The sequence below is a fragment of the Numida meleagris genome, chromosome 3, assembly GCF_002078875.1.
Source record: "Numida meleagris isolate 19003 breed g44 Domestic line chromosome 3, NumMel1.0, whole genome shotgun sequence".
NCBI lineage: Eukaryota > Metazoa > Chordata > Aves > Galliformes > Numididae > Numida > Numida meleagris.
The window spans coordinates 36225194-36252776 of record NC_034411.1 but is presented as its reverse complement, the minus strand read 5'-3'; the positions used below and the strand labels follow the sequence as shown (position 1 = coordinate 36252776).

General features: G+C 37.4%; 1 protein-coding gene and 1 long non-coding RNA gene across 27 annotated transcripts in view; one reads left to right on the top strand and one right to left on the bottom strand.

Annotated features, from left to right (window-relative positions):
* Nucleotides 1-27583, bottom strand: part of RGS7 (regulator of G protein signaling 7) — a 271402-nt gene that overhangs the window by 13909 nt on the left and 229910 nt on the right. For 15 of the 23 annotated variants that reach the window (XM_021391124.1, XM_021391127.1, XM_021391132.1 and 12 more), the window contains 8 exons: nucleotides 25358-25432; nucleotides 24338-24436; nucleotides 23620-23681; nucleotides 22020-22130; nucleotides 21410-21535; nucleotides 14336-14522; nucleotides 12819-12830; nucleotides 11257-11346 (listed from right to left, as the gene is read on the bottom strand). In XM_021391124.1, coding sequence (XP_021246799.1) covers nucleotides 11257-11346; nucleotides 12819-12830; nucleotides 14336-14522; nucleotides 21410-21535; nucleotides 22020-22130; nucleotides 23620-23681; nucleotides 24338-24436; nucleotides 25358-25432 — 762 coding nt within the window. Of the gene's footprint in view, nucleotides 1-1672; nucleotides 2340-5692; nucleotides 9136-11256; nucleotides 11347-12818; nucleotides 12831-14335; nucleotides 14523-21409; nucleotides 21536-22019; nucleotides 22131-23619; nucleotides 23682-24337; nucleotides 24437-25357; nucleotides 25433-27583 lie in introns of those variants that run through there. The other 8 variants (XM_021391135.1, XM_021391128.1, XM_021391138.1 and 5 more) reach the window with 8 other exon arrangements.
* LOC110395985 lies at nucleotides 478-27583 on the top strand. Of its 4 annotated transcripts, XR_002436721.1 has the most exons (7): nucleotides 478-597; nucleotides 3902-4487; nucleotides 5497-5686; nucleotides 11988-12049; nucleotides 14365-14577; nucleotides 24173-24258; nucleotides 26686-27583. It is a non-coding gene; the product is annotated as an uncharacterized LOC110395985 (long non-coding RNA). The 4 variants fall into 4 exon arrangements; XR_002436719.1 differs by lacking the exon at nucleotides 478-597 and having other exon boundaries at nucleotides 2213-4487; XR_002436720.1 differs by lacking the exons at nucleotides 478-597; nucleotides 26686-27583 and adding an exon at nucleotides 24687-25332 and having other exon boundaries at nucleotides 2213-4487.

Below are 27583 nucleotides of genomic sequence, written 5' to 3'. Positions count from 1 at the left end.
GTATACCAGCTGATGCAATCGGTGGCAGCAGGAGTTTGGAAATAAATATCTCCATTTGGCACTGAGAAGTGAAACAGAGCTCAAATTTCTGTGGATATCCTGGCCCCAAGTTCATGCCTCAGAGCTCTCATTTCTGCAGTAAAGGAAAATTAAATCTCAGAGTTTAAGATCTGGGGTTCAGTGTGACTATTTATTAGAATTCATCTAGCCTCCCTAGACTGTGAATATTTTGACTTGACCTAGATGGAGCTCTTGATAAAATCAAGCTCTCATGGGCATTACCAGTGTTCTGTGATAAAACTCAGCTCAGAAGCACTGTGCTGACAGAAACTGTAACACTTTAACGCAGTGATTATTATCCTAGTTAGAAACCAGAAACGCTGCAGCATGTGAAAACAAAGAACAAAAAAAACCCAATTCCCAACCCTCCCCCCCCAAATCTCAACCAAGCAAAAACCAGGGGAGCAGCCATTCACGGTGATGAACAATGTGTTTGTTCCTGGGTTTATTCAGACCATTTCTCTGGGGATGCTGCAGTCAGGGTTACAGCAGCTCCCTTCTGCCCACAGCAGCCCTGTCCCAGCAGCAGTAATACAGGTAGGCATCTGGCGCTGACTGAGATGACTCCAGTGCTAATCTATTCAAATGTACTGTGGGATTGTGTCTACGGCCAGCTTGCTTTGTGTCAGGAATGGGGGGGCGGGGGGAAAGATGACATTTTTAGGTTTAGTAGTCCCTCTGGAGCAAGATCTCTGTTTATCAATATCACACAAAAGTCAGTACAGCAGATGGTACCGGCTCTGGCTGACCTGAGCCAGTCTTGTGCATGGCTAAAAAGGCTCTTTCAGTATGTTTGCCCTACACACCATATAATACCCCTGAGCTATTTGTCATTTGCCTTAGTTCACACCTCTGCTTTTCTACTCAGAGATTCTGCCACTATCTTTACATCATCTGTATTAGTCAAAAGTGCTGCTTCTCTTCTGCAAGCAGAGATATTATGGCTCTAGCTTAATTTAGCTTCAGAAGGCTCCATGTCTATTGTCTCATGGACAATGGCTACAAGCTCCTGTGAACCTATGAGTAGGTCTCTTAAGTGCATAGCAGTGTGAGGCACACATACACCGGCACACTTGAACTGAGCCCCTGAATTAAAATTGCAAGTTTCTTCATTTACTACCCAAGGTTTGAGCTCTAGTCTCAGCACTTCCAAACCACTATCTTTTCAGCTTAAAATGTTGCATTGTGGCACGCATGACAGCAAGGAGAAAGAAATGGTGTCATATTTAGCAAAAGCATACTTGTGTTCTCAGCCAGATTTGATCACATCCATTCCTAAGAAAATGCAGTTCAGTTGATCTGCTCTTGGACAGCAACTGAATCGCTGAGCAGACTGTGCAAACTGTGCCATTACAGACCTGATCTAGCTTAAAGAAAAGTTTGCTTATGTGATGATGAGCAAGCTGGAAAGGTCTCACTGCTGCTAGCTTGCTAGAAAGAAAATGAAGAGTAGATGATTATCAATAAAGTGGGTTTGGTTAAGTGTCACTCAGAGAAAGAAAATGCCATTTCATGTCACTTTTTACAAAGCACAGGGCATGTAACTTTTGGGAATGGCTTTACTCTTGACTAATCTTCAGATTCAGTATTAAAATCTCAAACTTCCAAAAGGAAAGAGACTCTGCATATTTTAATGGAAGATAAAACAACAATATAAACATACACAAATTTACAGAGGAAGGATCAACTTTAATACATCTGGAGTAAAAGGTGTTCTTTTTTAAATATGGTATAAAAATAAATGCAAGAAACATTAACAGAGAATATACAGACAACAGACAAAGACACAGGCTTTCTTTCTCAATGTGAATACATCAGTGAAATGAAACCTTCTGTGCTAATTTATTGTGCAATAAATGTGATGCCATATGTATATTTATTAATATATGCATTTTTTACAATTCTTCCAGTTTTTGATTGACGTATTTTTTTAATAAACTGTGCCTAGCAGAAGCTTTTTTTTCACTGTACTTGAGCTTGCAGAAAATAAAAAGACACAGATCCAGCTTGATATGAAGGAGGAAGTGAGCAGACAGTTTTCGAAATGGAGGCATCGAAAGGCTAGAGAGTCCCTCGGAGTCTGTAATGCCTTAGTATACACAAAAGAAAACAAGTCAGGTCCTTGCTCATGCAACATCTTGTTCTACTGTCCTCTGATTCAGGCAATCAGTGAGCTACAAAGTATGTATAATGATTTGAGTCTGCTTCCATGCTACAAGGTGATCCTTTTAGTAGGACTGCACTAGACTGGTTAACCTCTTTGATGTGAGCGATTTCCCCTGAGGAAAAGATAAAAACAAAAAACAAAAACAGAAAACAGAGGCATGATCACTGCAAACCTGTTCATCAGCAACCACTCAGTGTTGCCACATCACTGTCAAACAGCTAGGGGCACCAACTGGAGTCTGTCAAATCTTAAACCACAGGAAGCCCTGTCACTTGCACACCTGCACTGCCAGCCAGCCAGCCAGTTTCAGAGCGTAATCCAGCAAATTCAAAGACCAGAATGAATGGGTTTGGCTGTTAAGAAACTACTGCTGAGGGCTTTGCTGTTGGTCACTCCCAGAACTTGAAGGCGGCCACCAGAAGCGAGGGTGCCTTATGCTACAGCGATGATGTGCACACTGTAGTAGCTCCGTCACAGACTGCAGAAAGCTACTTTACAGTTCAGGTAAGAAAGTAAGAGGCAGATTGCATACAGGCAGGAAAGCAGCTTTTCCATGAACTCGGCAATAGACTTGCTGAGACTGCATTTACTATTTGTAAGGAGTATTGGTCAGGTATGTTTCATGGGACTACCTAACATTGCTTAGAAGGCGTTCAGATTTTCACATTGTCTTTTTCCTCATCAGTCTTCCTACTGCAGGGATGCTGTTTCAGTTTTTTAGCAAGTTCTGTCCACAAGAATTAGCTGTACAGTGCGGAGAGGACAGTGTAGGGTTTGTTGTCATGGCATAGTTCAGACAGATCTGAGCTTTAGTGAGCCAGACAAAAGCCATGAAACCACACAAGATGTCAGTTAGCTCTCCTTGGGCCATCCTGCTGTGGTACCAGTTCAACAGAGACAGAGCTGGCCCAGCAAGCTTACAGCACTTCTCAATACACCACAGGGATATCCTGATAATGTAGTATAAATAGATCATAAAAAAATAAAATAGTAAATGGCTCTAACTCATCAGTTAAAGGACATTTAATATTTACATCTATTGTATTGTTCATGTCAAGTGCACAACTCAGAAAAATCAAACTGACTTCAAGGAAATTACAGTAAGAAATATTGTAGTTGTGAAGAGAGACTACATCTGCAGTAAATGGTAAATAAACGTATTCTGCCTTATCAATGAGCTGTTAAGTCATCTGTTGTACTATAACTCCATGGAATTACACAATTTAATATCTGTTTTCCTAACCAATTAATTTTATGCTCAAAGGGATATGTAAGTTGGTTTTGAACATTTGCTTAAGTGCAATATACCAGAATGAGTCTTTACAAAAAGAATAGCCATTTTATTATTTATGTTCTGAAATAAAAGTCATACAGATGAGGGTGAATTTTCCCCCTACAATATAATCTTGAAGGGAAATAATGGTCTACAATGTTGGATTAGACTCCTCATCTCTCAAGTTCACTGTACACCTGACAATAATAGCACTTGCTTCTCTGAAAGACGGCATGTCTCCTTCCAGGCATGGTCTCCTCCCTTTTTCTAGCTTTAACTCTATTAATTTCTACCTACATTAAATTCAGTTTTTTGGCATTAGTTTAGCCTTAGAGTATGTTCTTTTCTAATGTAATAAGTAAGCTGTTTAAACCACTAAGCTAAACACATTTTCTTTTTAGATGACCAAAAAGTCTCAACAGCAATGTGGCTCTGGACTACAATTTAAGACTTACGAGCAACTGCAGATTTATGAGCTACAAATATGCTGACTGACCTGTTTATGTAGCTGGACACTAACACCTCATCTGGGAAGTAAGTCAGCAACAACTTCAATACATATGTGACTTATAAGAGACCAATGTGAAATTTATATTGGGACCAGAGTTGAAATATAGGAAGATTAAAGGATAAGTTTTCAAATTCTTATCCTTTCTGCTAAGCAACCTCATTGACTCCTTTTTCAAGTTTCCTTATTGTCCCCAGGACTCATACTTCCAGTTGGTATAACTGGAAAGGGAAACTCCATACATTCAAAAGGGAGAATGGCATGAACCCTCCCGGGAGCAAAATGAGACAAAATGAGGATTGGCCCTCCTTGCTCTCACTATTCCTGATCTGCTTATGTGTGGCATAAATGCTGAACGCCAGCAGCTTGGCCAGTATCAGCAGGCAAAGTTCCCAGGTGACATTCCTGGTGCCACACACAGTGCAGAGATAAACAGCCCTTGGCAGGAGCACATCTGGAGGAGCACAGGAGCAGAAACAGTAAGTCTCTGGCCAGGATTTAGCCATGCCTATCTCCTCTAAGGCAGGCAAATGGATTTAGCATTGCCCAGGGGGTCAGGATTTTGCTTTGATTTTCATCCAGCTATGCCAGTGTATTTGTCTTTCAGGAAGGTGATGACGAGGAGGTGGTTAGATTTTACTGAGTTTAGGGGATGAGTTCTCACCACTGGCTTCCATGGTTGCACGTGCAGGAAAATCCTCCTGCCGGCTGTGGGTATTTGCAGTCCTCTCCTCATTTCTCACTGGAGCTGTTCCCTGTCCTGGAGCAGTCCACTGGCAAAAAGCAGTGTCTGAGCAATTGCATATACTTGATTTGGCTTGTTCCAAACTGGGTGATACTCCCTCTTTCTTTCTCATTCCCCAGTAATCTGCATATTCTGATAAGATGCTCTAATTTGTGCTTAACCCACAGGCTCTTGCCAGATGGGGTAGTTTTAACTTGAAAAGCCATCAGGAGGATGGGGTAGAACCTAAGCTTTTCTAAGGTGCTAATGCACTCAATAAATATTTCGTTTTGGTATCGCTCTACATTTGTCAGTATTCCAGTAGCTTAGGAATACAGGCAGATATTTGTCAGCTGGGAAATGGCAGTCACTGAGCTAATACCTGAATGGGAGTACTCTGTTTCCTAATGGAGACAGACCCAGCTGTGCCAGTATTGCACTGTCCCAGCACAAAGCAAGGCAGTTCAGCTCATCACTGCAGAACTGGGCAAGGAGACCAACATTCACTGGCATCTCCTAAGGATGCTCCTTTTGATTTTCCTCATTAAGCTGGGCATCATTCCTTAAAAACACCCTAACACTAGATTTTTGGACTAATTATTAGTCCAAACTCAAGATTTCAATTATTATTATCATTTTTTTTCATTAAGCCATCTCCTTCCTAAAAAAAGGTTCATTTCTATGGAAGCTGATAATTTTTACTATTTTTTTTGTGTTTTTCAAAACTCCGTGATTTTTTTCTGATACACTATTTTTCTTTCAAGTTTTAAGAATAACCTGAAAGCAAATTTCAAAAGTCCAACTAGGAAAACTTCCATGATTGTACATTCTACGATTGAACAGAAGATCCTACAGCTGATACTGCATTAAAGCTTGTTCATAATGCTATGCTCAAGAAAAATACAGCCCATGCTTGGATTTCAGGTCCATGTGGACTTCTGGTCTGCCTCTCAGGTATGTAACAAGTTTTATATGTCCAGAGAAAAATTTACTGGATAATGAGAAATTGGTATCTGCATTGTTTCTCAGTAAAGGGACAGATTTTAACATAGCAACACCAGTTTAGACATATATAAATCTACCCTCCACTGAAAAGAAATGAGGAAGCTATTTTAAAGTTTTAATTTCCATCTCTAGACCATAATTTGCTATGTCATGTAAAGTGACATTGGACACTGGACTCTGAAAATGTACTGTGTTCCATGGCCTTCACATTTCTTATCTCATGCCTGAAACAGTCTAATGTTAGAGGTTTGGAGAGGAAAAACCTCAAAGGAAACTGGTAAGCAAGTTCTAAGCTAAGTGGAGGAAGACAGCTGGAAAGAATACAGGTAATGTAAGATATAGCTGTTTTAAACTCAGTGTTATTAAATGGGGTTCTTGCTTATGAGGTCATGAGTGAAGATGATTATCATTTGATGGATCTCTGGTTTATTAAATGAACTGAGTTTGCTCAGTTTTGCACCGGCTTTATTTTCATAGAACACAAACTTGCAACAAGCCCATTTTTTCACCTCTACAGTTAAGCAGCAACAGATAAAACTATGACACTGGCGGTGGCATCTAAAGCTGTATCACCCACATGCAGTGATGGAGCATCTCTCCAGGGTGGCTCTGAGGAAAAGACTGCACCTTCCTGCCCTGCTAACTGGTCTCCTGCCAAGACAGGAAAATTTGCATGCAGTGGAAAAGAAATGAGCCTACTGTGCTGTAAATGAGATGCTTTGTTCTGGGTTTCCAGACCACTGATCACAGCTAAGCACGGGCAGGTGTTCACAAAGGTGTGTCGCTCAGAGACTACCAGGCTGCCACTGTCACAATTCCTGACACAAAGGAGAAATTAAAGTCTTCCTTAAAGGATCTCTTTGCTCCCATCAGTGTCATCAGTGCACCTTTCTTCACCTGTGTTTTTTTCTATGCAGTGTAGATGTTATTACTTGAGGTAGAGGAGGTTTCCCAACTTTTTATTTAGGAAAAAATATTGCATGTAGAGAATATGAGTTTGCTATTACTTTACCTATATTGCATCTGTATGTAGACATGTTTCTAACACTATTCATAATGTCTGTTGCAGACTGCCAAAAGCATTAGCAACTCTGTGCTGTAAAATTTACAGTACAAGCTAAATAACTAGTGCTTTTAGTTGTGCATATAGGGCTTTCATGAAGTGCACTGAATTATTGAAAGCTTTCTGAAAAGAAAACTCTACAGTGTCAAAGAAATGCAAAGCTAAGCCAAGTTTTTATGCGTAGATAGATCCACTTCTATTTTTTCCCCCACCATAATAAAATAATGAGTGATTATCTTAGGTGATTTCCATTTAATTTTATGATGAATATAGAGGGATAGCACTTAGAAAGTTTCTAAACTTTCTAGCTTAGCAAATGGTTTCTGTTGCAAGTATAACCCACTTCCAATCACTGCTAACAAAAGGTTCAGAAATCTCTTACTAATCTCAGTTTAACAGATCAGGTTATGAATCACAAGGTCATCCTCTCATGTTCAGTCCCTAGACAAAACTGGTGTCTTTTTTTTAAATATTTCAAATAAAAATATTGAGGTCTAATTTAGTTCAATGCAAAGCCACTTGGATGTAATTGAAAAAAATAACGGTGGAAATGAGTCTAAATTTTCTAAATCGTCAGAAGTGACAATATAATTTTCTTCTTAATAGATCATTCAGATACCATCGCATTTGTCTAAGTTGTAGAAGACCTGTTTCACATCTATTTTCTGTATTAATCAGAAGAGCAGGTCTTTTACCACAGTCTGTTCCTTCACAGTTGAACAAGTTAATCAGTAGGATATTCTGAGAAACACTAGCCTCATCCCTGCATGTTAGAACCACTGTACCGAGGCACATAATTACACATTATAAACTCATCATAACTGAGAAAAAGACTGGAAAAATAAGGATCCCTGGTGGCAAGGGGTCCTGGGTCCATGGGGGATGTAAACTCAGACCTGTCATAGAAAAATGTTTGTACTTGAGAACCCCGATATTCTGGAGTAATTTGCAAGCTTCTGAGCTGCTTGTCTCATCAGGAATGTATGCTTAGAAGTGATACTTTTTACTTTTGTAGGCGACCCGGCTTGACAGATTCCACCCCAGTTCATTGGGTAGTAGTTTGAGGAAAAGCAAATGCACAGTATTTATGTTACAGCTTGCACCATGCGAAAAGAATCATCCTCTTCTACTGAATTACCAATGCTTCACATCCAGAAATCCTTGCTCCCCTCATACTAGCTCACAGTTTTGTTATTGGGCCTGCTTTGCATCTCCAGCATCCTGCTGTTCTGTATTTCTGCCCTGAGACTAGCTGCTGAACATCGGGCATGCCTGCAGGGCACTATGCTCCAGTGCTGGTGTACAGGGCTGATGCACTATCAGAGAGTAACTTTAATGCCCCCCAGTCTGTGTTCAGTTTTTCACTTTTTTTGCGTTGCGTTTTCCTTGCATCTGCCTGGAGCTCACTATTTCTCTCCTTACAGACACTTGTTTACATACTTTTTACCATAACCAGTTCCTGATCTGCTGGCTGCTTAAAGACCCAGCCTATTTACTGTAGTTTGTCAGGCACTGTGACGAGCAAAATCTTGCCTCTCAGAGGTCCCCGATGTACTGTCTGTGTTCTCTGTCATTAACACAGGCTTGTTTATTACTGCGGAACTTCCTGTTAAACATCTCCATGGAAGAAAGTAGAATCATTATGTATAATGTTGTCATGTATAACATTGTTTTATAGATCAACCTGTTCAGACAACACACAAATCACACTGCAACATGCTATGGCAACACCACCATGCAAAAAAAAGGGGTTTTTGTTTCAAACATTGAGATAGTTTCCTTTGTGGCTGTTTATTTACTTTTTAGTCTTACTGACTTTGTCCCATTGAATTCAAATTTGTTCCTGATTACAGTGGATTCAAAGCAGAAACCTTTACCTATAAGAAAGTAGTCAAAAGATTAGAGTTTTAACATGTGAGATATTCCTACAACCTCACAAAACTTTGTTCTTTCACTGCATTTGTTTCTTGTTCTGATTACTGGAATGTATATGTAATTTAAATACTTGAGGAAATGCTCTTAAGCCTCATTATATGGGAGGCAGTTTCTGAGAACTGCTTCTCCTTCCCTAGCAACTAAAAAACAAAAACCATGATCTTTGCTGAAAGCTCTCATATTTTTCATTTCAACGCACACAGCTCCACTAACCAGGTCACAGAAAAAGCCACAGATGCGCACACACACACAGCAGCATCAACTGCACAATTCAACAGACAATGCAGACAAACTTGAGTAGAATCCAAGATCTTTCTACCTCTTTTCATAACAGGTTAGTGCTCGCCCTCAGTGTTGGTGTACAGTTTTTATGGCATGGGAAAATAGGGATGTTTCTGCCCTACAAAAATAAATGCGTTGAATGCTTTAGTTGGAACTTTCACAAAGTTAAAAAAAAAAAAATCCAAAGAAACCGGATAAGTAAAAAGTATCCCACATTTCAGGCAATCAGTGGATCTTTTGGCTGGTGGCAAGAGAATGCCCACAGCAAATTTACCAGCCTTCACATTTTTACATCGCTGAAATATATTTCCAAAATTATTATTAAAAAGAAAAATAATCAGTTGCTGTATCCATAATCAAATTGAAATCACAATCAAACCCTTCTGCATCATCACCATCAATTCTTTGGTCCTAAAGAAGCTGTGCTAAACATGAAGGAGGATAGAGAAAGGGAAATTATTATAGTTTATTTTTCCCTGTCCCCAGTTACAAAAATGGGACAAACTCTTTTCTAGCAAAACAAAAAGGAGACAGCAATGAAATCCAATATACTTAAACTGTATCAGGCTTAGTATTTTGGGAGGCACCAGAAAAAGGAACAACATCAAGCATGTTTTCACAGATTCTTTACTACAAATTAAAAAAAAAAAAAAAAAAAAAAGCGAATCATTTCATGCTTCCTAATGTAAAAAGCATGGCTCCCAAAGTTCCATTCCTCCATGTGTGACTGTAGAGGTCAGTAGGAAAGGGACGAGGGAGGAGCAGTTGTAATGAAAAGTACATTATAAAGCTGTCATTCCTAGGAAAATTCACAAACTGTGATAAATAGACTTTTAACTGTCAGGTTAGAGAAGCAAAAAGGGAAAGAAAGGTTCAGTGGGGGAGAAAGGAGAAGGATGTCCCATCAGGTTTACTAGTCTTCCGAGGCAACAAACTTACCACATTGCGTGTGAATTTCTCAAAAGATGTTCGACGATCCAGTGTGTTTTCCAACTTAAATTTAAAATAAAATTAAAAGAAAAAGAAGAAGGAGGGGAAAAAGAAAAGCAAGAAAAATGGAGTAGAAAAGGACCAATGAAACAATGGACTGCAAAACAAAGTTTATATAAATAAGGAAGCAAACAAAGGTGTGAAGCTGTAATGGGACTCTGCAAAACAGCAGATGGGCAAAGCAGATATAGTATTTGACAAAAATCATTTTTCATGGGGATCAGAATGGTTTAATTTAAAAGAAAAACTGAAAATAAAAAGAAATAATGAAGTGCACATCTTGTGTTAATGAACTGACAATCACAAACTTAAGGACTTCACACAGACAGTTGTAGCTTTCTGGTATTTTCAACATCTGTCTCTATATTGGATCTTCAGAAATCAATGTTTGAACAAAAAACAAAATCACACAGTACTTTCATGTAATTGTAGGTCATCATTATAAACAATAGAATGCTACGATGTTAGTAACTACCTTACTTCGGCAACGATAGGGCCCTGATTTTGCAAGCATGTGGCTCCCAGATGATTCTAGGAGATCACTATTTAGAGCCCTCTAATAAAATTATTTATCATTATAGAACTCTGCATCGCACAAGCTGCTCCACATACTCTGGGCTATGCCTATTCGGGAGTCATTCCATAAACTGGGCTTCTCTAAGCAAACATTACATGCCAAGACATGAGCCTCTGATTGCACAAGTGTGACATGATCAGTCTTTCAAGTCAGATTTCTAATCTGTTCAAAACTATTCATGTAACAGTAGGGAAAGGAATAGGATTAGGAAGCCCCTATTTTTATAGTTGGAATCAGAAGATATTCATATGAATGAGACTGTTTCTAAACACATTCTGTCGATTTTACAGGTGGAATAAAGAGAACAACAGTTATTACATAAGCAAACTTGCAAACATGAAAGACTATTCTGGGATTTTATTTTATTTTTTAATGTATTTGTAAAGCACTTTGCAATTTAAGGTGCTTCATAACAGAGAAAACAGTACAATATGGGATGTAAAAATAAAAATAAGTTTTGCTAGATTAACTTATTGCAACATGCCCACATGCAGGATATATACACATATATGTATATTGAACTCCTGTGTGTATGTGACCCTCCAAACACGCCAAGTTGGTCACCTACCAGATATCCAGTTGCACTGGCACAGGGGAGAGAAGACTGAGTATTGTTGCAAACATAACCACCGCTTTGCACAGTGGCAAGACAAAGGCAAGATGGACCAATACCTTTTTCTTGGCCTGTAGCAGCTCCTGGTAGGCACTGGATCGTATAAAACGAGGATAAGAATCACTTTTCATCAGTTTGTAAATGTGCTCCTGAAAGGAAAAGAAGGTGCTGTTACTCCCACAAAAGAAGATATAGGCGAAACAGGAGGCAGTTGTATATCTCTAACTGTATGCCAGCTACCACTACTTGGGGTTGAAAAAAAGGGTTGAAAAAGTGGTAGGTTTCTAATTTAGCACTACAGATAAGTGCTTAACCTAGAGAGGGTGTCCCCCTGGCTACTCTTGAAAGCATTATTTGAGAGATGTTTATTCTGCTATGCATCTGATAATATAAAAAGGAAAATGCACATGCAAACTGAAAGACAATTCCAGGCTAATCGAATTTTCAAGATATTTATTCTTCAGAGACATATAAAAATTTGATAACACTAATTCAGAAAAAAGTGACACGGGAAGTTTATAGGGCTTTTCTTCTTGCAACATTCTCATCTCTGTAAAATAAAATAATTAAAATGAACAAGAAAACAAACAAAAAAACACTAAAAATCTATAACATAAAGCATTTTATAATCTCATTCTGTTTAGAATGTTAGGAGAGGGATTTTTAGAAAAAACAATCTGAACAGGAAATAGCCTCACAAAAATATTTTAAGAAATGTACTGCACTGTGTTAGCTGTTTTAATTTTATTTTTCATTTTATTTTTCACTTACACCCTACCTTTTACCACAGGAAACTTCAGCACAGCAATCAGGAAACAGTAAATAAACCCTACAGTAAATACGGTTTCTGAGGTTGGTACTGCATGCAATTAATGAATAGAAAAAACACCTTATTAAAATTATAGTGATGTAAAATTAAAGCTGATTTTTTTTTATCTTTGATTTGTTAGAAACTCTAGAGAATGATTCTAAGTGCCTTTCATTGTGTTTCCTACACTAAGCCAAGAAGTTCTGGCGTTTAGTCAGAACTGAGGCTCGTTCATTTGGGAAGTTTTAATTCCATTCACTTTATACAAGAGCAGCTGATTCAGCCAATTGAGAGCAGAAGGGACTTTGGTACTGGCGTACATATCAGTGATAGTGGGCACTAAAATGCTATATCTGTGCAAAAATCTGTCCTATAAAAACAAGACTAAATTAGGTTGCATTAATATTGTTAATGTACAATGTCGGGAATTGAGGATGGATATTATTTAGCACAAGTGGTCTATTTTTACTTTTGTATCACTCTCACTTGATACGGAATCCCACAGTACCATCTCTCAAGGCCAGAAATGCTTTTCAAAGCATTTTAAAGCACAATTTAATGACTTGGTGCCTGCCAAAATGAGTTGTTAGTGGTCTATCTTCGAGGAGGCAGGGCCCTGTTCCTGACTGAACTCTGCCACTGCAGGTGGGGCACAATGAGAGGTCCTAAAGCATCAAGTTGAAGTTGGGCCTGCCCCTTTTCCTCTGCAAAATGGAGCCTTCCTGGTTCCAGCTGTATGCTGAACTGTATCAAATATACAGAAGCCTGACTGCAGGAAACGATTCTTTCTTGCATGTAGACAGGGTACTCTACCTCTTTCGGAAACTGAAGGGGAGAAAAAGAAAAAAAAAAGAGATCTGGAAGTAAAGTGATGTTGAAACTTTACACGTATTTTTATGAAACAATAATTGGACGCCAGCAAGGAATTTAATTTTCCTTTTCTGACTCAACTGCAAAAATTTATTTTCCTTTCAACCTTTAAACTTGCTAGAGCTTTTATTTGTGCAACATGTCTTTGCTGTACACTGAATTCCTAAATCTCCAGTGGCTCAGTAGATGTAAGCAACACCCACTTGTTTGGCTTAACGCAGAGTAGTTAAAATCAGTATGAATGATAATAGTGTTTAATGGCAATATTATTGTTGCATCATAGGTTGCTATTATAATAGCAATATGAGAGCACACAAATTTTCTTTCTTTTTAAATTGGTAGAATTATTTCCGTTCCTATTTAGGGTAGAGGTACTTCCCCAAAAAGTAGAAAGGCCAGATTCAATTTCCCTTCTGCTTTGAGGGACTCACAGCAGTATCTCCTGGCTCCCAAGTTGATGTCCTAATAATCAAGCTGTAGAAAATTCTGCAGGGATATGATCTCAATCTCTCCTTTTGACACCATTTCACTTTGCATTAATAATTAAATTTTCATCACTAGGCTGCTTATGAAAAAGGGAAGATGGGAGTAGTTCTACAACTTTTAATGTGAATCCAGTTATTTTCTATTGCATTTCTCAGAAGTCTGCAAATATAAAATATTAAGCTATGAGCCAAATTAAGTTTCATTTAGTACTTAAGTGCTCTTGGGTTTTTCTTTTTTCTTTTTTTGTTTTGTTTGGGGGATTTTTGTTTTTCAGGGTTTTTTTTGTTTGCTTTGTTTGTTTTTTTTTCCCCTGAGGAAAACAGAGATTTGTATTTTACTGCTTTAACTTTTGCTTCCATCTCAAAAAGTAAGCATTTTCAAACCTACCTCTGATCAAAAGCATCTTTTGATTATGGTATTCAAAAGTTTACTAACTCAAACCCCTCAAAAGCCAGGTAACACATTTAAGACCGTTCTTTGCTCCTGTAATACTGCTTATCGAAGACCATATCCTTAGGATCTTTGCTTGATGTTCTGTAGATGATAATTTAATACAACATCCACGGAATATGGTATTTCTGCACAAGCCACTACCAAGTTTTATTTCTCACAAGTCATATTTTCTTCATGATGAGAAGCCTCACTATTATAAATGACAACAACAGTTTTGGACAAGCATTGGGAGAACAGACATTTTGAATGGAAGTCCTTCAAAGACAGATCTTGAGAACCAGAAACTGATGCATGCCAAGCCCACTTTAAGACTTTACTCTGGATAGAGAAGGTTCATGAACAGAATTAATAATTTACAGGCCTCCGAAAGCAAACAAATGTTACACATTTGCATTTCCAAAGTATCAGTTTAGGAAACAGAACATTACTTTTTAATTCTCAAATATATCTTACTTTGTGCATATGTATTTCGCTAGCCAATATTTTGTGTCAGATGTGCATTAAAAGAATTGCAAACTGACCTGAGCATCTTCAAATGTGTATCTTCCAGGGTCCTTTACATTCTGCGTGGTTTTGTCATAACTTTTTGAATCTAGATTGATGGCACTGGGTGCACCTGGAGCAAGAAATTCTTGCCAGATTTCTTGGACGCGAGCAGGAACTTCACGGATAGGCCTCTTCTTCAGGTCTTCTACTGCTAACCAGAACCTATGGCACAACATAGCATCTTGACTTCCAGCTCAATATAATCACTAATGAAATGGTAACACTTTTTTTTGCTCTTAAGAAAGAGTAAGGTAACTAAAGGTTTCATCTAAAACATATGAAAATAGGTAAAATCGATACATTTATGCTGGGAACAAGACTGATATACTGTGTCAGGCAATCCAACTACCTTGAAAAGCAATTACAAGCCTAGACGAGACAGGTGAGAAATCCTTTATTACTTATGTATGTGTAGCTTTCTTAGGAGAAGGTTTTCACTTAACTGGAATTAACCCGAGGTATCATTTCACCTGAGCCGAAAGGTCTTATATCACTTATAAACCTATTGTTTTTTGACATTCCTTCAGAAGCTAATAAGAACTTATACTCCTGATATCTACATAAATCTACGTCCTGCTAAGCTATCAGCCAAATAACTGTATCTGTAATTTTGCTACTTTTACTCCACAAATTATGTATAAAAAGGAAAAGCATTTCTATGAATTCATTTATTTGTTCAGTATTGCATTTCTATATTTTTTTTTTTTTTAACTGCAATGCTGAACACAAGTACCCATTCTCTCCTCTCTCCCGCTGCAGAGCAAACCAGCATCAGGCAGCCACATACAGCGGCAGCCAGTTCATGGTATCCTTCTCATTCTAGAGAAGGATTGCTAAAAAGGGCTTGATCACACTGTGATCACAGCCAGCTAGCTATGAGCTTTGTTATTCCATTGTTATTTGCCATTATGAGCTCTTTATTTTTACCTCTCTTATGGCTATTTAAACTCTCTCACTGCACAAAACTGAATTCTATTAAATTAAATCAGGATATCAAGCTTAGGTATGCTGCAAATCGCTTACGCAGTTGTTGTTTTTTTCCTCAGAGAGATCAATTAACGTATGATTTTTATCATGTTATATATGCAACCACTGTAACTTTTCAGTATTGTTTTGACACGGTTGGCCCTATGAAACAGGTCAGCTGAAGCCTGAAGTGAGTTAACTGTGAAACAAGTCAGATTTTTACATGTCTGACAACTAATTTGGGTGGACTTCTAAAATGTGGTTCAATCCTGTTTAAAACATAAAATCAAACTGAAATCTCCTAGCTTAGTCCAACGGTGAATGGCTGGGGAGAGGAACTGTGGAAGGGTATTCAGGTAAACAAAATAATACCACACTAAGTCCAAACCATAATATAATTACTACAACAACTCAGAGGACAGTAAAGCACTGGTAAGAAAGCCTTAGAGTATTCCTCCTATGACACATTCTTCAATTGAGATAATTTACCTTCTGGGCAGCAATTAATCCTTCACAGTTCTGTTTTGAAACTGTTTTGTAGCACAGATGGATGGAGCCCGTGTTCATTACTTCAAGCCACTACAGTCAGTGTCATACTACTGAGCTGACTATTTTAGGTATTTCTACACCTTCCAGTTACCATAGTATTTATGCACAGCCTCCTAGTCTGTTGATCCCTTAAAATTCTCCAAGAAATAAAGAAGTAATATTGTCCCAGTTTTGCAAATATATTAATAATGTACAGTGTTTTCTCCTAGGTCACAAAGAGAGTCTGTGCCAACACAAAAAACTTTCGTTTCAAGTATTCTGAGTAGCGCCACTTATTTATATGAACTTTATATGAACACTATATTTATATGAACACTTATTTATATGTAATGTGAATTGAACACAGTTCTGCACAAAGCCCACAGATATATTCTGGGAATCTGATGGCAATGCAGTAACAATAAAGGCCTCACAACTCAATTTTAAAAACTACGCAGCTCAGAAACTCTAACTCAGTTCACTCTGTCAAATTTGGGCAACCTACTTTGGTTTCCTTAAGCTACTTTTAATATTTGCATTTAAAAGTGCATATCCTGCAGTGCCAACCCCTTTAAACGCATCTTCTGGGACTGACTGATTACTCATGTGTATCAAAGTCAGGTAAGGAATAGAAAAATGAAAGAGAAGGATGTTCGCTGTAAACACACATTTTCTATCACCCTGCAGACATCCTGAGTATCTAGCTCAAAGACGTCACATTCTTGTTTGTTCCTGTATATCACTGCCAATATTTCTGGAAGTCACTACAAGCATGCCTTAGGATGTTATTTTCTTTTGCAAGTAAACTGTTTCCATACAGTAGGTTATACTCAATTATAGGAAAATAGATAGGAGATAAATTGGACTTCTCTGAGTAAACAAGAAGCTTCCAATATGGAATAGCAAGGTTGTATAGATACATTCTTAGAGGCTGAACATCAGATTTTCAATAAATTAATTTTATTCTACCCTTCTAACATTAGCATTTAAAAGCTCTATTGAAAATGTGAGGCTCTAAATATAGGAAACACTTTAAAAGCATGAAGAAAATGCTGATTTCTGCAGCATGCTATGTCTAAGAAGCTTACTTCACAGTCGAAACCCAGTTCACTATTTTAATCTACTTTTCAATGTTTTAATCTACATTTAAGAAAAAATGCTTACCCTCCTCCCACATAAAAGTTAAAGTCAAATACGCAAAATTAGGAAATGCCAAAAATGAGGCTGCTACCTCTTGCATTTTCTAAAATAACATTTCTGAATATCATATGGCAACCAAAAGCACGGATTATTGAAGGAAGTGGAAATGGATTCTGCAAGATCTCAGCATAGGCCTCAAATCAGAAGATCTCCCTGTCCACTTTTACAGCTCTGCCTCATGGGCTGCAATCAGAGCGAGGGAAAACTCCTGTAGCAAAGGGTATGTCTGCAACAGTAAATGTATGAAAGGGGAAGAGAGGAGATCCCAACTGCATTTTCTGGACAAATATATGCACAGATTTGGTGCTACACTTCATAGAGGGAACTAGAGCTTAGTCTCTGTCCTTGGATGAAACTTGAAAATCCTGTTGATGTAGGTTTGGTTCAGCCATGGAGACCTTCTGTAGAGGATGCTCAGTACCATTTGAATAGACAATCTGAGTGCCTGGGTATAAACACTGCTGCTTTTTTCATCCCAGCATTTGGGCTGTCTCATGCTGCGGCACAAGTCAGATGTATGTCGGAGTGAGAGTATACAGCATATGAGAGTTGTACCTCCAGACACACAACATGGTAGGACACATGCTGCAAGACATCTGGGGCTTATGTCTTCCAGTTGGACTACTTTCAAAGTGAGGGTGGCCGTGCCAGATAAATAGCACAGCTGCATCGCAGCTTCTGTGCCATTAACTGACCTAAATGTCTGATGCAGTCAACAGCAGATCCCAGATTAAGCTAATCAGTTATATTTAGCACATAGGAACATAGGAACACAGAGTGGGAAAAAAGCTACAGTGATTCTCAACAAATGTGTGAGATTTAAGCAACACTGAGAAACTGAGGTGGGTTTTCCATGGGCTTTGTAACCAGTGTACGTGACACAACATGTCATAGAGAGACCAGCATTTTCAACAAGATCTTAACAAATTTCTTTGAGAAAAACAGCTAGCATTTTTCTAGGGGCATGAAAGATTACTCTTTGACTCCTAGAAACCACCTTTTTGCCAAATACAACTTCAAGCTTCAAGCTATATTAGTGCTAGAGTTCTTCAAAAAAAGGGAGAGAATTAAATCTGGCAACTAGTTTCTTCTGATTTGCAGAAAAGACAGTATTTTGGGGACTTGGAGTTTACAGTTCTGTCTGAAACAGAAGTGAAGCACAGGCAATTTCAGCCTCGAGGATTACATTTTGGCCAAGTTAGCACTCAGAACAAGGTCTCATAGTCAACAGCATGAGGAATGAACACTACCAGTGCCTCAGAGAAAGTGTCGTTACTAATGCTTCTGTTCAGATTTGCTACACTATCAAGGACAGTTAACTGTTCTTCATATGTTTATAACTCCCGTGTTAATGAAGACTGGTCATCAATAACAAAGAGCAACAAAAGAAGAAAGTGAAACAAGCTGGATTAAGAAAAAGAACTGACTCCTGCACCATTCTCCCTCTAGTGCTCTAGTAAAAGTATTGTCATGTTGCAATTAAAAAAATTGCCAGTACCACTGGAGTAAATTAAACATAAAATTAAGCACTAGGACTGAAACAATTTGTGGGTAAAATCACATATTTTGGTAGTACTTTTTAATTCATTTATTTTGTAGGACATAATCACAGCATCAATTTCCAGTATAGAACATTTTTACAGCAATTTATGAGTCCATGATAAAAATCTCACAAAATCTCAGCTTGCAGGATCACATAAATTTCATCAGGAGAAAACACCTTAATTTAACAGACTTCTCAGTCTCCTTTTTCTGGACAGACAGAACTCAATGCCTCTTTTCCTTAACTTGTTCATTCATTGTGGAAGATAACAAATGAGGGTAAAAGGAAAGGGTAACAAGTCCAGTAGCTTTTGCTTCTGTGCATCATGCAAGATGTTCTGTTACTGTTACAGTTCTTAGTTTTAACTCATGACTCAAGCTTCTTTAGCCCTGTTCTGTTTCTTAAAACACAATCTATATCCTCTAAGACTCAGATTCTTAGCCAGTTTAGACACTCTCAGTTCAAGTTAATGAAACAGTAATACTGGGACATTTAACCACTTAGGTAATCACACTTGAATACAAACGGTGTATCTGGTAGGCTTAAAAACTGACTCACATTTCAGGCTTTCTTTTTTTCATTGAAGTGAGGCATAAGAATTCTAATCGATTAATAGTAGTGTCTGCATATCTTTTGTACTCTATTGGGTAGCTTGAATGCAGAGCCCCAGCTGTTTTACCTCCCTTAGGTTTGATCGTACTTATTGTAAAATTCGTCATGACTATGTCTGTAAAAAGACAAGAGCTAGCTACTAACTTGAATTCACACTGTTACAGTAGGAAGGTGTGAATGGAAATAAATGTTTTGTTCAAGGCGCCTGTCAAATCCAAAAATAAGAAAAAACAAATTGCTATAGTGAGGTTAATAGCTGAGCAACCAAACAGCTAGTCTTTTAAACTTAAGGTTTCTTTAACAATAACGCTTGAAACCACCATGTCCTAAATGCTTTTAATTTCTGTTAGTATGAGCTGTAATATTTTGGCTCTCATACACAACAAGACTTACAAATTCATGCCTTGTAACCTGATTTTACTGTATGAGCTTAACTGTGGATTGATTTCCCCAGTTTTAGAATGCATAAATGTAATTCTGAGCTTGTGAGACAGTTTTCAGTTAATCATCACAGAAAGCCCCTTTGAAGTAAGAAGTTGATCCCTTGCCTGATTCTTCTCAGTGACAGCCTTTAAGCTCATATTCCCTACTGCTGCTAGATATTTTATAATACCAATGTAAAAATCTAGAGAGATAGAAGAGAAGATAGCATGTCAAGGAATCAGCTCTGAACAAATTTCTCTAGTGTATTTTTCTGGATCAGTCACTTGCAGTTTGCCTGTGGTTAGTGTTGTAAATAGGATTAGAGAAAAGACCTAGGGATTATGTGGGTAACACTGTTGCTGGCAGAGAGACAAATGAGTCACAGAAACGCACTGAAACTGCGGTACAAACTAGGCTGGATAGGTTTATGTTTGAACAGCTGCTCTGCGTAAGGAATTGCCAGGATGTTTTGTAAGTGAAAAAATTACTTTTTTTCCTCTTTTGGTATCATACTGACTTCACCATTTGGATTTGTTAATTAACAAAAAATCTTTATATGTCACTAATGAACTTACCAACATAAAAATTGGGCTATATTTCCACGTTCGAGCTGTATTTCCATGGAGGTAAAGTCAAAAAAAGTCATTTGGGAAATATAAGGTGTAGAGTACATAAAATACATTTCTGATGCAAAGTTTAGTGTAAGAACATGGTCAGAAACTTAGAGAAATTCATCTCTAGTTATTCTGCAGACAATCCTGAGTTAACAACAAGGAGGTCTGTGTAATTACTGAGCATCTAGTGTTAAATGCCTCTTGTAAAATGCTACATAAAGATAACTCTATTACGAAAGGTTATACTGCACCACTTAGGAATAAATACAGGCAAACAAAAAAAAGGAGGTTCAGGAATTTTCTAGGTTTTGTCATGTAAGCAAATAGGATTTTGTATTCATTATGCTATTGGTGAATGAGAAGTCATACAGATGACATTCAACAAGAAGATAGAATATAGAGAAAACTGTTGTGTACATGCTGATGCACTATATACAGTCTGACTCATCTATTGAAATACTGTTATTGGTTCCTCCGGAATAATCCTTGCCATAAGACTTCCTTAGAATAGCAACACCAAATACTCCATAAGTCAATGGATGAAATATTATTTCTTTAACTCAAATAATAATTCTGTCTTTGAAATAATACTCCTTATATACATACGTGATTTAAGATTCATACACTAAAAGCACATTTGCATTTTTCAACTAGTAAGGAATTTGAGAGGTGAACATCACACTACTTCTGTTGTGTCTGATCCATATAATCTTGGTGGAGCTTTTCAAAAGACCAACAGTCCACATAAATGGGACCAACAGTGAAAGTCTGTAACTTTTATTTCTAAATACTTTATCTATTTTTTTAACAAATTTTCTTGAAAACTTTACTTTTTTCATAAAACTGAACATTATAAAAGCTACTGACCGGGCTTTGAGTAGGTCAATGTTTTAATGCTGCATAATAGAATAAGCTGAGAGAAAGCCTTTTATGTGGGTATTTGGACCAAAAGTTGAATATGAATGGGAGACTATTTCATGTGAGTCTCTGCTAACTACATCAGTTTTTCCCTCAGCCTAAATACAAGTGCAGGCAGCAATCTACATGAATTGACTCCAAAATATAAGATACAAGATAACTTTTGAAGGCAGTGAAATCAAGGGAGAATAGATCATCCAAAAACATAAGTATCTTAGGAGCTCCTAAAACATAAAGTTCTTCACCTTAAATTTTCTGAACTGAATTCTGACTCCAGGAACTTGAGAAATTGCTCTCTTCCCACAGGGTCTTTCAAAGCTTCATCCATGCCAAACCCCCATCTCTTCACCCTCTGTTGTCCTGGCTCTTTGCTACAGAAGAGAAAGCAATAAAACCCACAATCAGCAATACTTCAGTATTTTAATGCTCCATGTACAGAATATAGTAGATAAAGTCCTAAAGCTCAGCCAGAAATTTCTCACTTTCCAGATTGCTGACACTGGTGCAAAGTTCAGCAATGAGTAACGAGGCTACCAGTGCTCACACAGGACGAAGATGAAATGCATTCACTTTCACAGAAGAATAAGGACTTCCACCTAGGAAATGTTACCAGATTTCAAAAAGTCATGTTTTTTCCCCACACTGGAACCCTACAGACTGGTTACTGTAACTTTACACAGATTTATTAATCCATAGCTCTTCACATGTTACGAATCTAAAGCTAGAAAGACCAAAAGGATACTGCATTGACTTCTATTTCAGTACTTTCCTTCAATACTTCTTTCTGAAACTTTCACATTTCAAGAGAAGCCTGTCATGCACCCTTCATCCAAAAGACAGAAGGAAATTATATACCTTGCCTCCAGTTCCCAGAAAGTGGTGTCATCAGATATCCAAGGGTTTGAGGGATCAGGGGGCACAAGAAAAGGATCATATTCCAAATACTGCTCTGTATAAGCTAATAGACTAGGAAAACAAGAGCATCAAACATTGTCATGTCAGGCGGGGAGAAAACCTTATCATGTTATCCAGTTAACAAGTTACTGTGCCTCAACCAAACCATTGTAACAAGAAATATACGCATTAGAAACAACTTAGAAGCTCAAGCTAAAATAGGTTTGCTCTGCTTTAAAATAATCAGTGATTCCATTAACACTGAACCTGTGGATCCTTGAAGAAAGAGGGTGCTTCTATCCTTTCTTATCAAGAGCTGAAATAAAATAAACCACCAACTTTCCTAATATGTCCAAAAATATCCTTTCAAGTCTCCTTTAGGAACTAATAAATTAGATCAAGAAACCTTTTCCATGCCCATTTGCTTTCACAAAGCTGCATATTTTCGAACCTTATAGTTTTGATAATAAGTTCCTTTAAAATCTGTTCTAAAACACTGCATGCTATTCAGGTCACATCCATTGGCCCTATGGCTACTGAATTCCTTTTTTTCCACTTTTAAATACAGTTAACATTTTTATTATTTCCTAATCAAATGTCACTACTTCCAAATCTAGTGCTCTCCAAAAAAACTGAAAAGCAAAACACAAAGCAGTTTTTTTTCCAAAATCTTCAACTTGGTCTGACTCCCTTGAGCATACTAAAGACTTTATGTTCTGTTCTGTTACTTTACATCTCCCGTGTTCTTATTCCCACTTTATTTTTGCCTAATAGTTATTGAAAATTATTGAAAAGTGAGTAAAAATATTCTTTGTTTTTGTTTACTGCTTACAGTGTGTTTAGTCTGCAATCAATTTTTACTGTTCAGCAAGCAGAACACAATGCATGTGAATGCAGAAATACACATATAAAAGCAAACACATGTGGACACACCTATATGAGAGGATGAAGATGGATTTGGTTTTATTTCCTTCATTTGATCTTATGCAGCTTAATTTTTCTGCAGTTTTCACTTTATCTATATACTTCATGATCTGTAAGATACAGCAGATATTTTCTTTACCTAAGCTGAAGGTGAACTTTCTAAAGAGCCTTTTCAAATGGTTTGGTTTCTAGCCCCTTCCTTGCATACTTTGTTCCAGACAGATTCCTGCTAGTGTCACGTGCTCTTATTGGATGTAAGCTCAGACCCACTTTGCCCAAGCTGAGAGCTCATTACCCAGCCAGCTCTATCAATCAGATCCCTTTCTTTATCAGTGATTACCCTTTTGAAATATCAGAACAATAACCCCAGACCTATTTCTAGTTAGCCTCCCTGTCAATGCAAGGGGAAACTTGAGAACACTTGGTCAGAGGCCACTACAGTGACTTGAATTTATCAGGAATATCTGGGCCATCTTTTATCAGAAAAAAACTTCATACCTCACACTTAAACCCTCTTCAGTTATTTCTGTGACGTGAGTTCTCTTGCCTCTCTTTCTTTCAAGCTATTTCACATTGACATTTTCCCAATAGTTATCAGTCTAATTGAAAAAAACAGAAGACGTGACAATATACTTACCTCTCTGCAACTTTTGACATTTTTAATCGATGTCTGTCTAATTGCATTTGCCAGTGCTTAATCTGCAAGAAAGGAAAGCAGTGTTATGAGTAATTCATTGCCTGACTCTATTTCCATAACTTTTTTATTAGGGCTGTAATTTACCCCGGGGCACAGAAAAGAAGTATATCTGAAATAAAACAACACTTCATCAGTGTACTTCTAAAATAAATGGAATTTTCCATCAAAGAGAAAGATTATACAGAGGCAAAAAAAAGGACCCAGTATAACATTTTCCCTACAGGTTCATCAAAAGAAATCCAATTAGCCTTTTTCAGATTTTTGAAGAAAGCTACTAACTCTTCAGACATTTACCTTCTCCCAATTCTAATGCCTCAGGAAAGATTAATGAAACATTAACAGTAGATAAATATGTGAACCCATATATGCACACAATGAAAGCTAATGGGCTTAGCTATGTAAAGAACCCACCAACTGGACTGTTTCTAACTGCCTTCAACTGTTTAATGTGAGATATAAAAAATGCCACGTTTTGTCTCATTAATTTTAACAGGAATCACATACCTAAGTCCATATATCCTGAAGCAAGGAAAAGGCCTACTAAGCAATTCACAGATCTGTTCTGAACGTACTTCCCAGGTAGGATAAATTTTTGGTTTACTACCTACTTTCCTAAAAAGTTCATTTAAAAGTAAATGCTTGTAGTTATTTTTCAAACCTCTTGGTGTAGTTCATCTTCTGTGGGAGGCTTAGTCTCTGGTACTGGTGTGTGAGTAGGGCTGTGACTTCGGATGTCATTTTGTAAGCCATAGACAGACTATGCAAAAAATATGGAACAATGATAGTTGCTTTCAAACAACATTTTCTACATAAACCCACAGTAGATAGCTAGGATAAGGTGCTCAAGACTTTATCCCAGATCACCAGCTTCCAAAGAAACTGTAAATAAGCCATATATTCACATAAAATTTCGTTTCTATATATCAATAAATTGTACCAAAAAAACCACAATTTCCTAAAGCCATCGAACACAGCACCAACTTTTATTTTTGTCTCTATATTAACAGCACAGCAAACATGGAGGATGACAGTGAAAGACAGCTATCAGAATAAGTGGAACTGGTCAGTGGGAAAATAATCTAAATATGGTTTCCTTTTGAAGACACTAAAATGTACCCCAAAAGGCACACTTTAAAGTTGGACTCAATCTACATGATGATAAAGAGGATTTGACAGAGAATGTTTCAGTCCATCTATATGCCCCTACAGAACTTAAACAGTTCATATCTGGATCCTAGTGTAGATGAAGCTTACTTTGTCCAGTTTTTGTACATCCATTTGAAGCACAACCGTAAACTAGAGGCAACCTTTTCATTAAGGTCAGCACAAGCACTACTATTACAGTTTACACTGCATTTTTCATTTATTTTTCCTTAACTAATGACATAAACATTTTAACATTATTTATTCAAACAACGGAACAACATGAATAACATGCAAAAATGATTTTTATTTTCATAGCCTCTGGGTATTCCTCCAAACACTTTCTTATGTGACAGGATTTACTTAGTTTTAGAAAATTTGTAATTAGTAATTCATTTAAGAATTTATTAAGTAACAACATACGTTCATGTACTCATTCCTTGCAGCAGTAAGAAAAAAATATTTTAATAAACTACAGAACTTCATGCAATAAATTACCTCCATCTTCTGCTTCTTACATAATAGCAGTACTTACCTTTCTTGTTTTATGTGGATTTCTCATTCTTGAAGACTTTTTTATATCCACTTCAGTAGTGTTTACACATCCAGGCTATTAAAAGAAAAAGAAAGGAAAGCACAAGCGTGAAATCTGAGACCATACTTTTTCCACTGACATACTTCAGTTTGTTATTCTAAAAAATTACATAACCGGAGACATAAAATAACTCTGTCTCTCTCTGCAACATTGCCTATGGGAGATACTGAAATCTAAATGACAGAGCCTAAGGAAGCATCTAAAGTACCATTTTGTCTGGTGTATTGTAAGAAAGATTCTTTACCTATTCAGCCAGGTTTGCTAGACCCCTATGGTGGCAGTTAGGACAAGTTCTACTGTATATCTTTATGCTATTTTAAAAAATGAGAGCTTAAATGGGATTTGCTTCTTAAATTTTTTTTTTTTAAAAGACAGGCTTCAGTAGTCCCACCAGGTGACTGTCAATCTAAACAGAATGACTCTCCACATCGTTTTTAGCCTTCAAAAATTCTCACAACCCGGTAGCTTCCCAAAGGACACAATACCTCTAGTTTCTTTTAATTCATCCTTGACATTTTTCTTTAAGTACTAACTCCCTGTAGAAGTCTACACTTCATTCATTTCTGGAAACAACTAATAATTGTTATCCTCTCAGGTGAGTTTTACCTATTGATTTTAAAGGGATTAGATATCCCACTGAGAGTGGGAAGTAACAAATCTACTCTCTAGTGAGTAGACTGTTAGTGAAAGTAGGTTGGCTTGTTTTATTTTTAGCGGGAGTAGATTTGGAATTTACTTGCCAGACAATCAAAGTGGACTTATTATCACACTAATGGCAAAACTATGAGGACTGCTCCAAAAGTAATGCCTCCTGTTTTATTAAGTTGGCTCATGATATCAGAGGTGGATGTTGGTGGTATGGCAGTAGAAGTTGAACCTTCCCACCAATACTCTGCTACACGTTGCTGCCATGCAACAAACAGCAGCAGAAGGGCAGTCTGACAAAATGGCATCTGACATGGAAGTGCATATGAAGAAAGGTGCGTCACTGAATTCCTTCACACAGAAAAAAAGGCACTCATTGACTTTCATTAACGCTTGCTGAACATTTATGGAGATCAAACAGTAGATGTAAGCACAGCGAGGTGGTGGGTGGTGCATTTCAGCAGTGGCAGCAGCAACAGTGCGTCACCTCTGCTGGCATGCAGGCTCTTCTTCAATGCTGGTGAAAATGCACAGCGAACAATGGTGACTGTGGAAAATAGTGTTTTGTAGCTGAGAATTTGCTCTATCCAATCATGTTATTGTGCTCTTTGTTTCTGTTGTAGTTTCTACGGAAATAAATAGAAGACATTACTTTCAGAGCAACCTACATGTCTTCTCATCATTCTGCAAAATGCTTGATACCTGCAGCTGTAAATCTTCACAGAAAAAAACTTTAAAACCTTTCTTATATTGACAGAGACAAGAAGCAAATACATTCCAATAAGCAGGACAATGGTACTTTATCTCCAGAAACCTATTTCAAATAAGAGCCTGATTTTATATGCAATATTTTAAAAATTTACACTTTTTTAACTGTAAACTACTACAATGATATGCATTTTATTCATATTACATTTCCAGAATAAACAGTTCCTTTTTACTAAGAATACACATAGACACTGGGATAATGTCAAGACTGGATCTGTGCAATATACCAAGAAAAACATTTTTTTTGCAGAAGTTGTATGCAAATGTATTCAAATTCCTTTAGATCAGAACAGAACATCAATAACCCATATATTGAGACTTTTTTTTTCCATGAAAATAGAATGTCCATAAAATTTAACATTATCCATGTTACATAAGAGGGTTTGTATAATCCTATGCAGGGTACATTTGAAATGTTGTGGGTTTTTTTCTTTTTCCTACAGCAATCAACATGCTGTATTCAGTGCTGCTTTTCTCTGCAGATCTGTTAGCAATACATTCTTCGACACTGTTTTCTAATGTTATTATCACTGAAACAGCTCACCTGGTGGCTTTCTAGAGTAGAGAAGGACAGTGATTTAACAATATTTTGACTCTCTGTGAGCACTGCTAGATGAACCAACGATTAGACTGTCAAGAATCACGTCTCGCTGTTGTAGTTGGGCTGGTATTACTTAGGGGAAATAAAGCCCTACCCAAAGATATTTTCATCTTTAAATTACATAATAATGAAATAAAATATAAGAAACAACA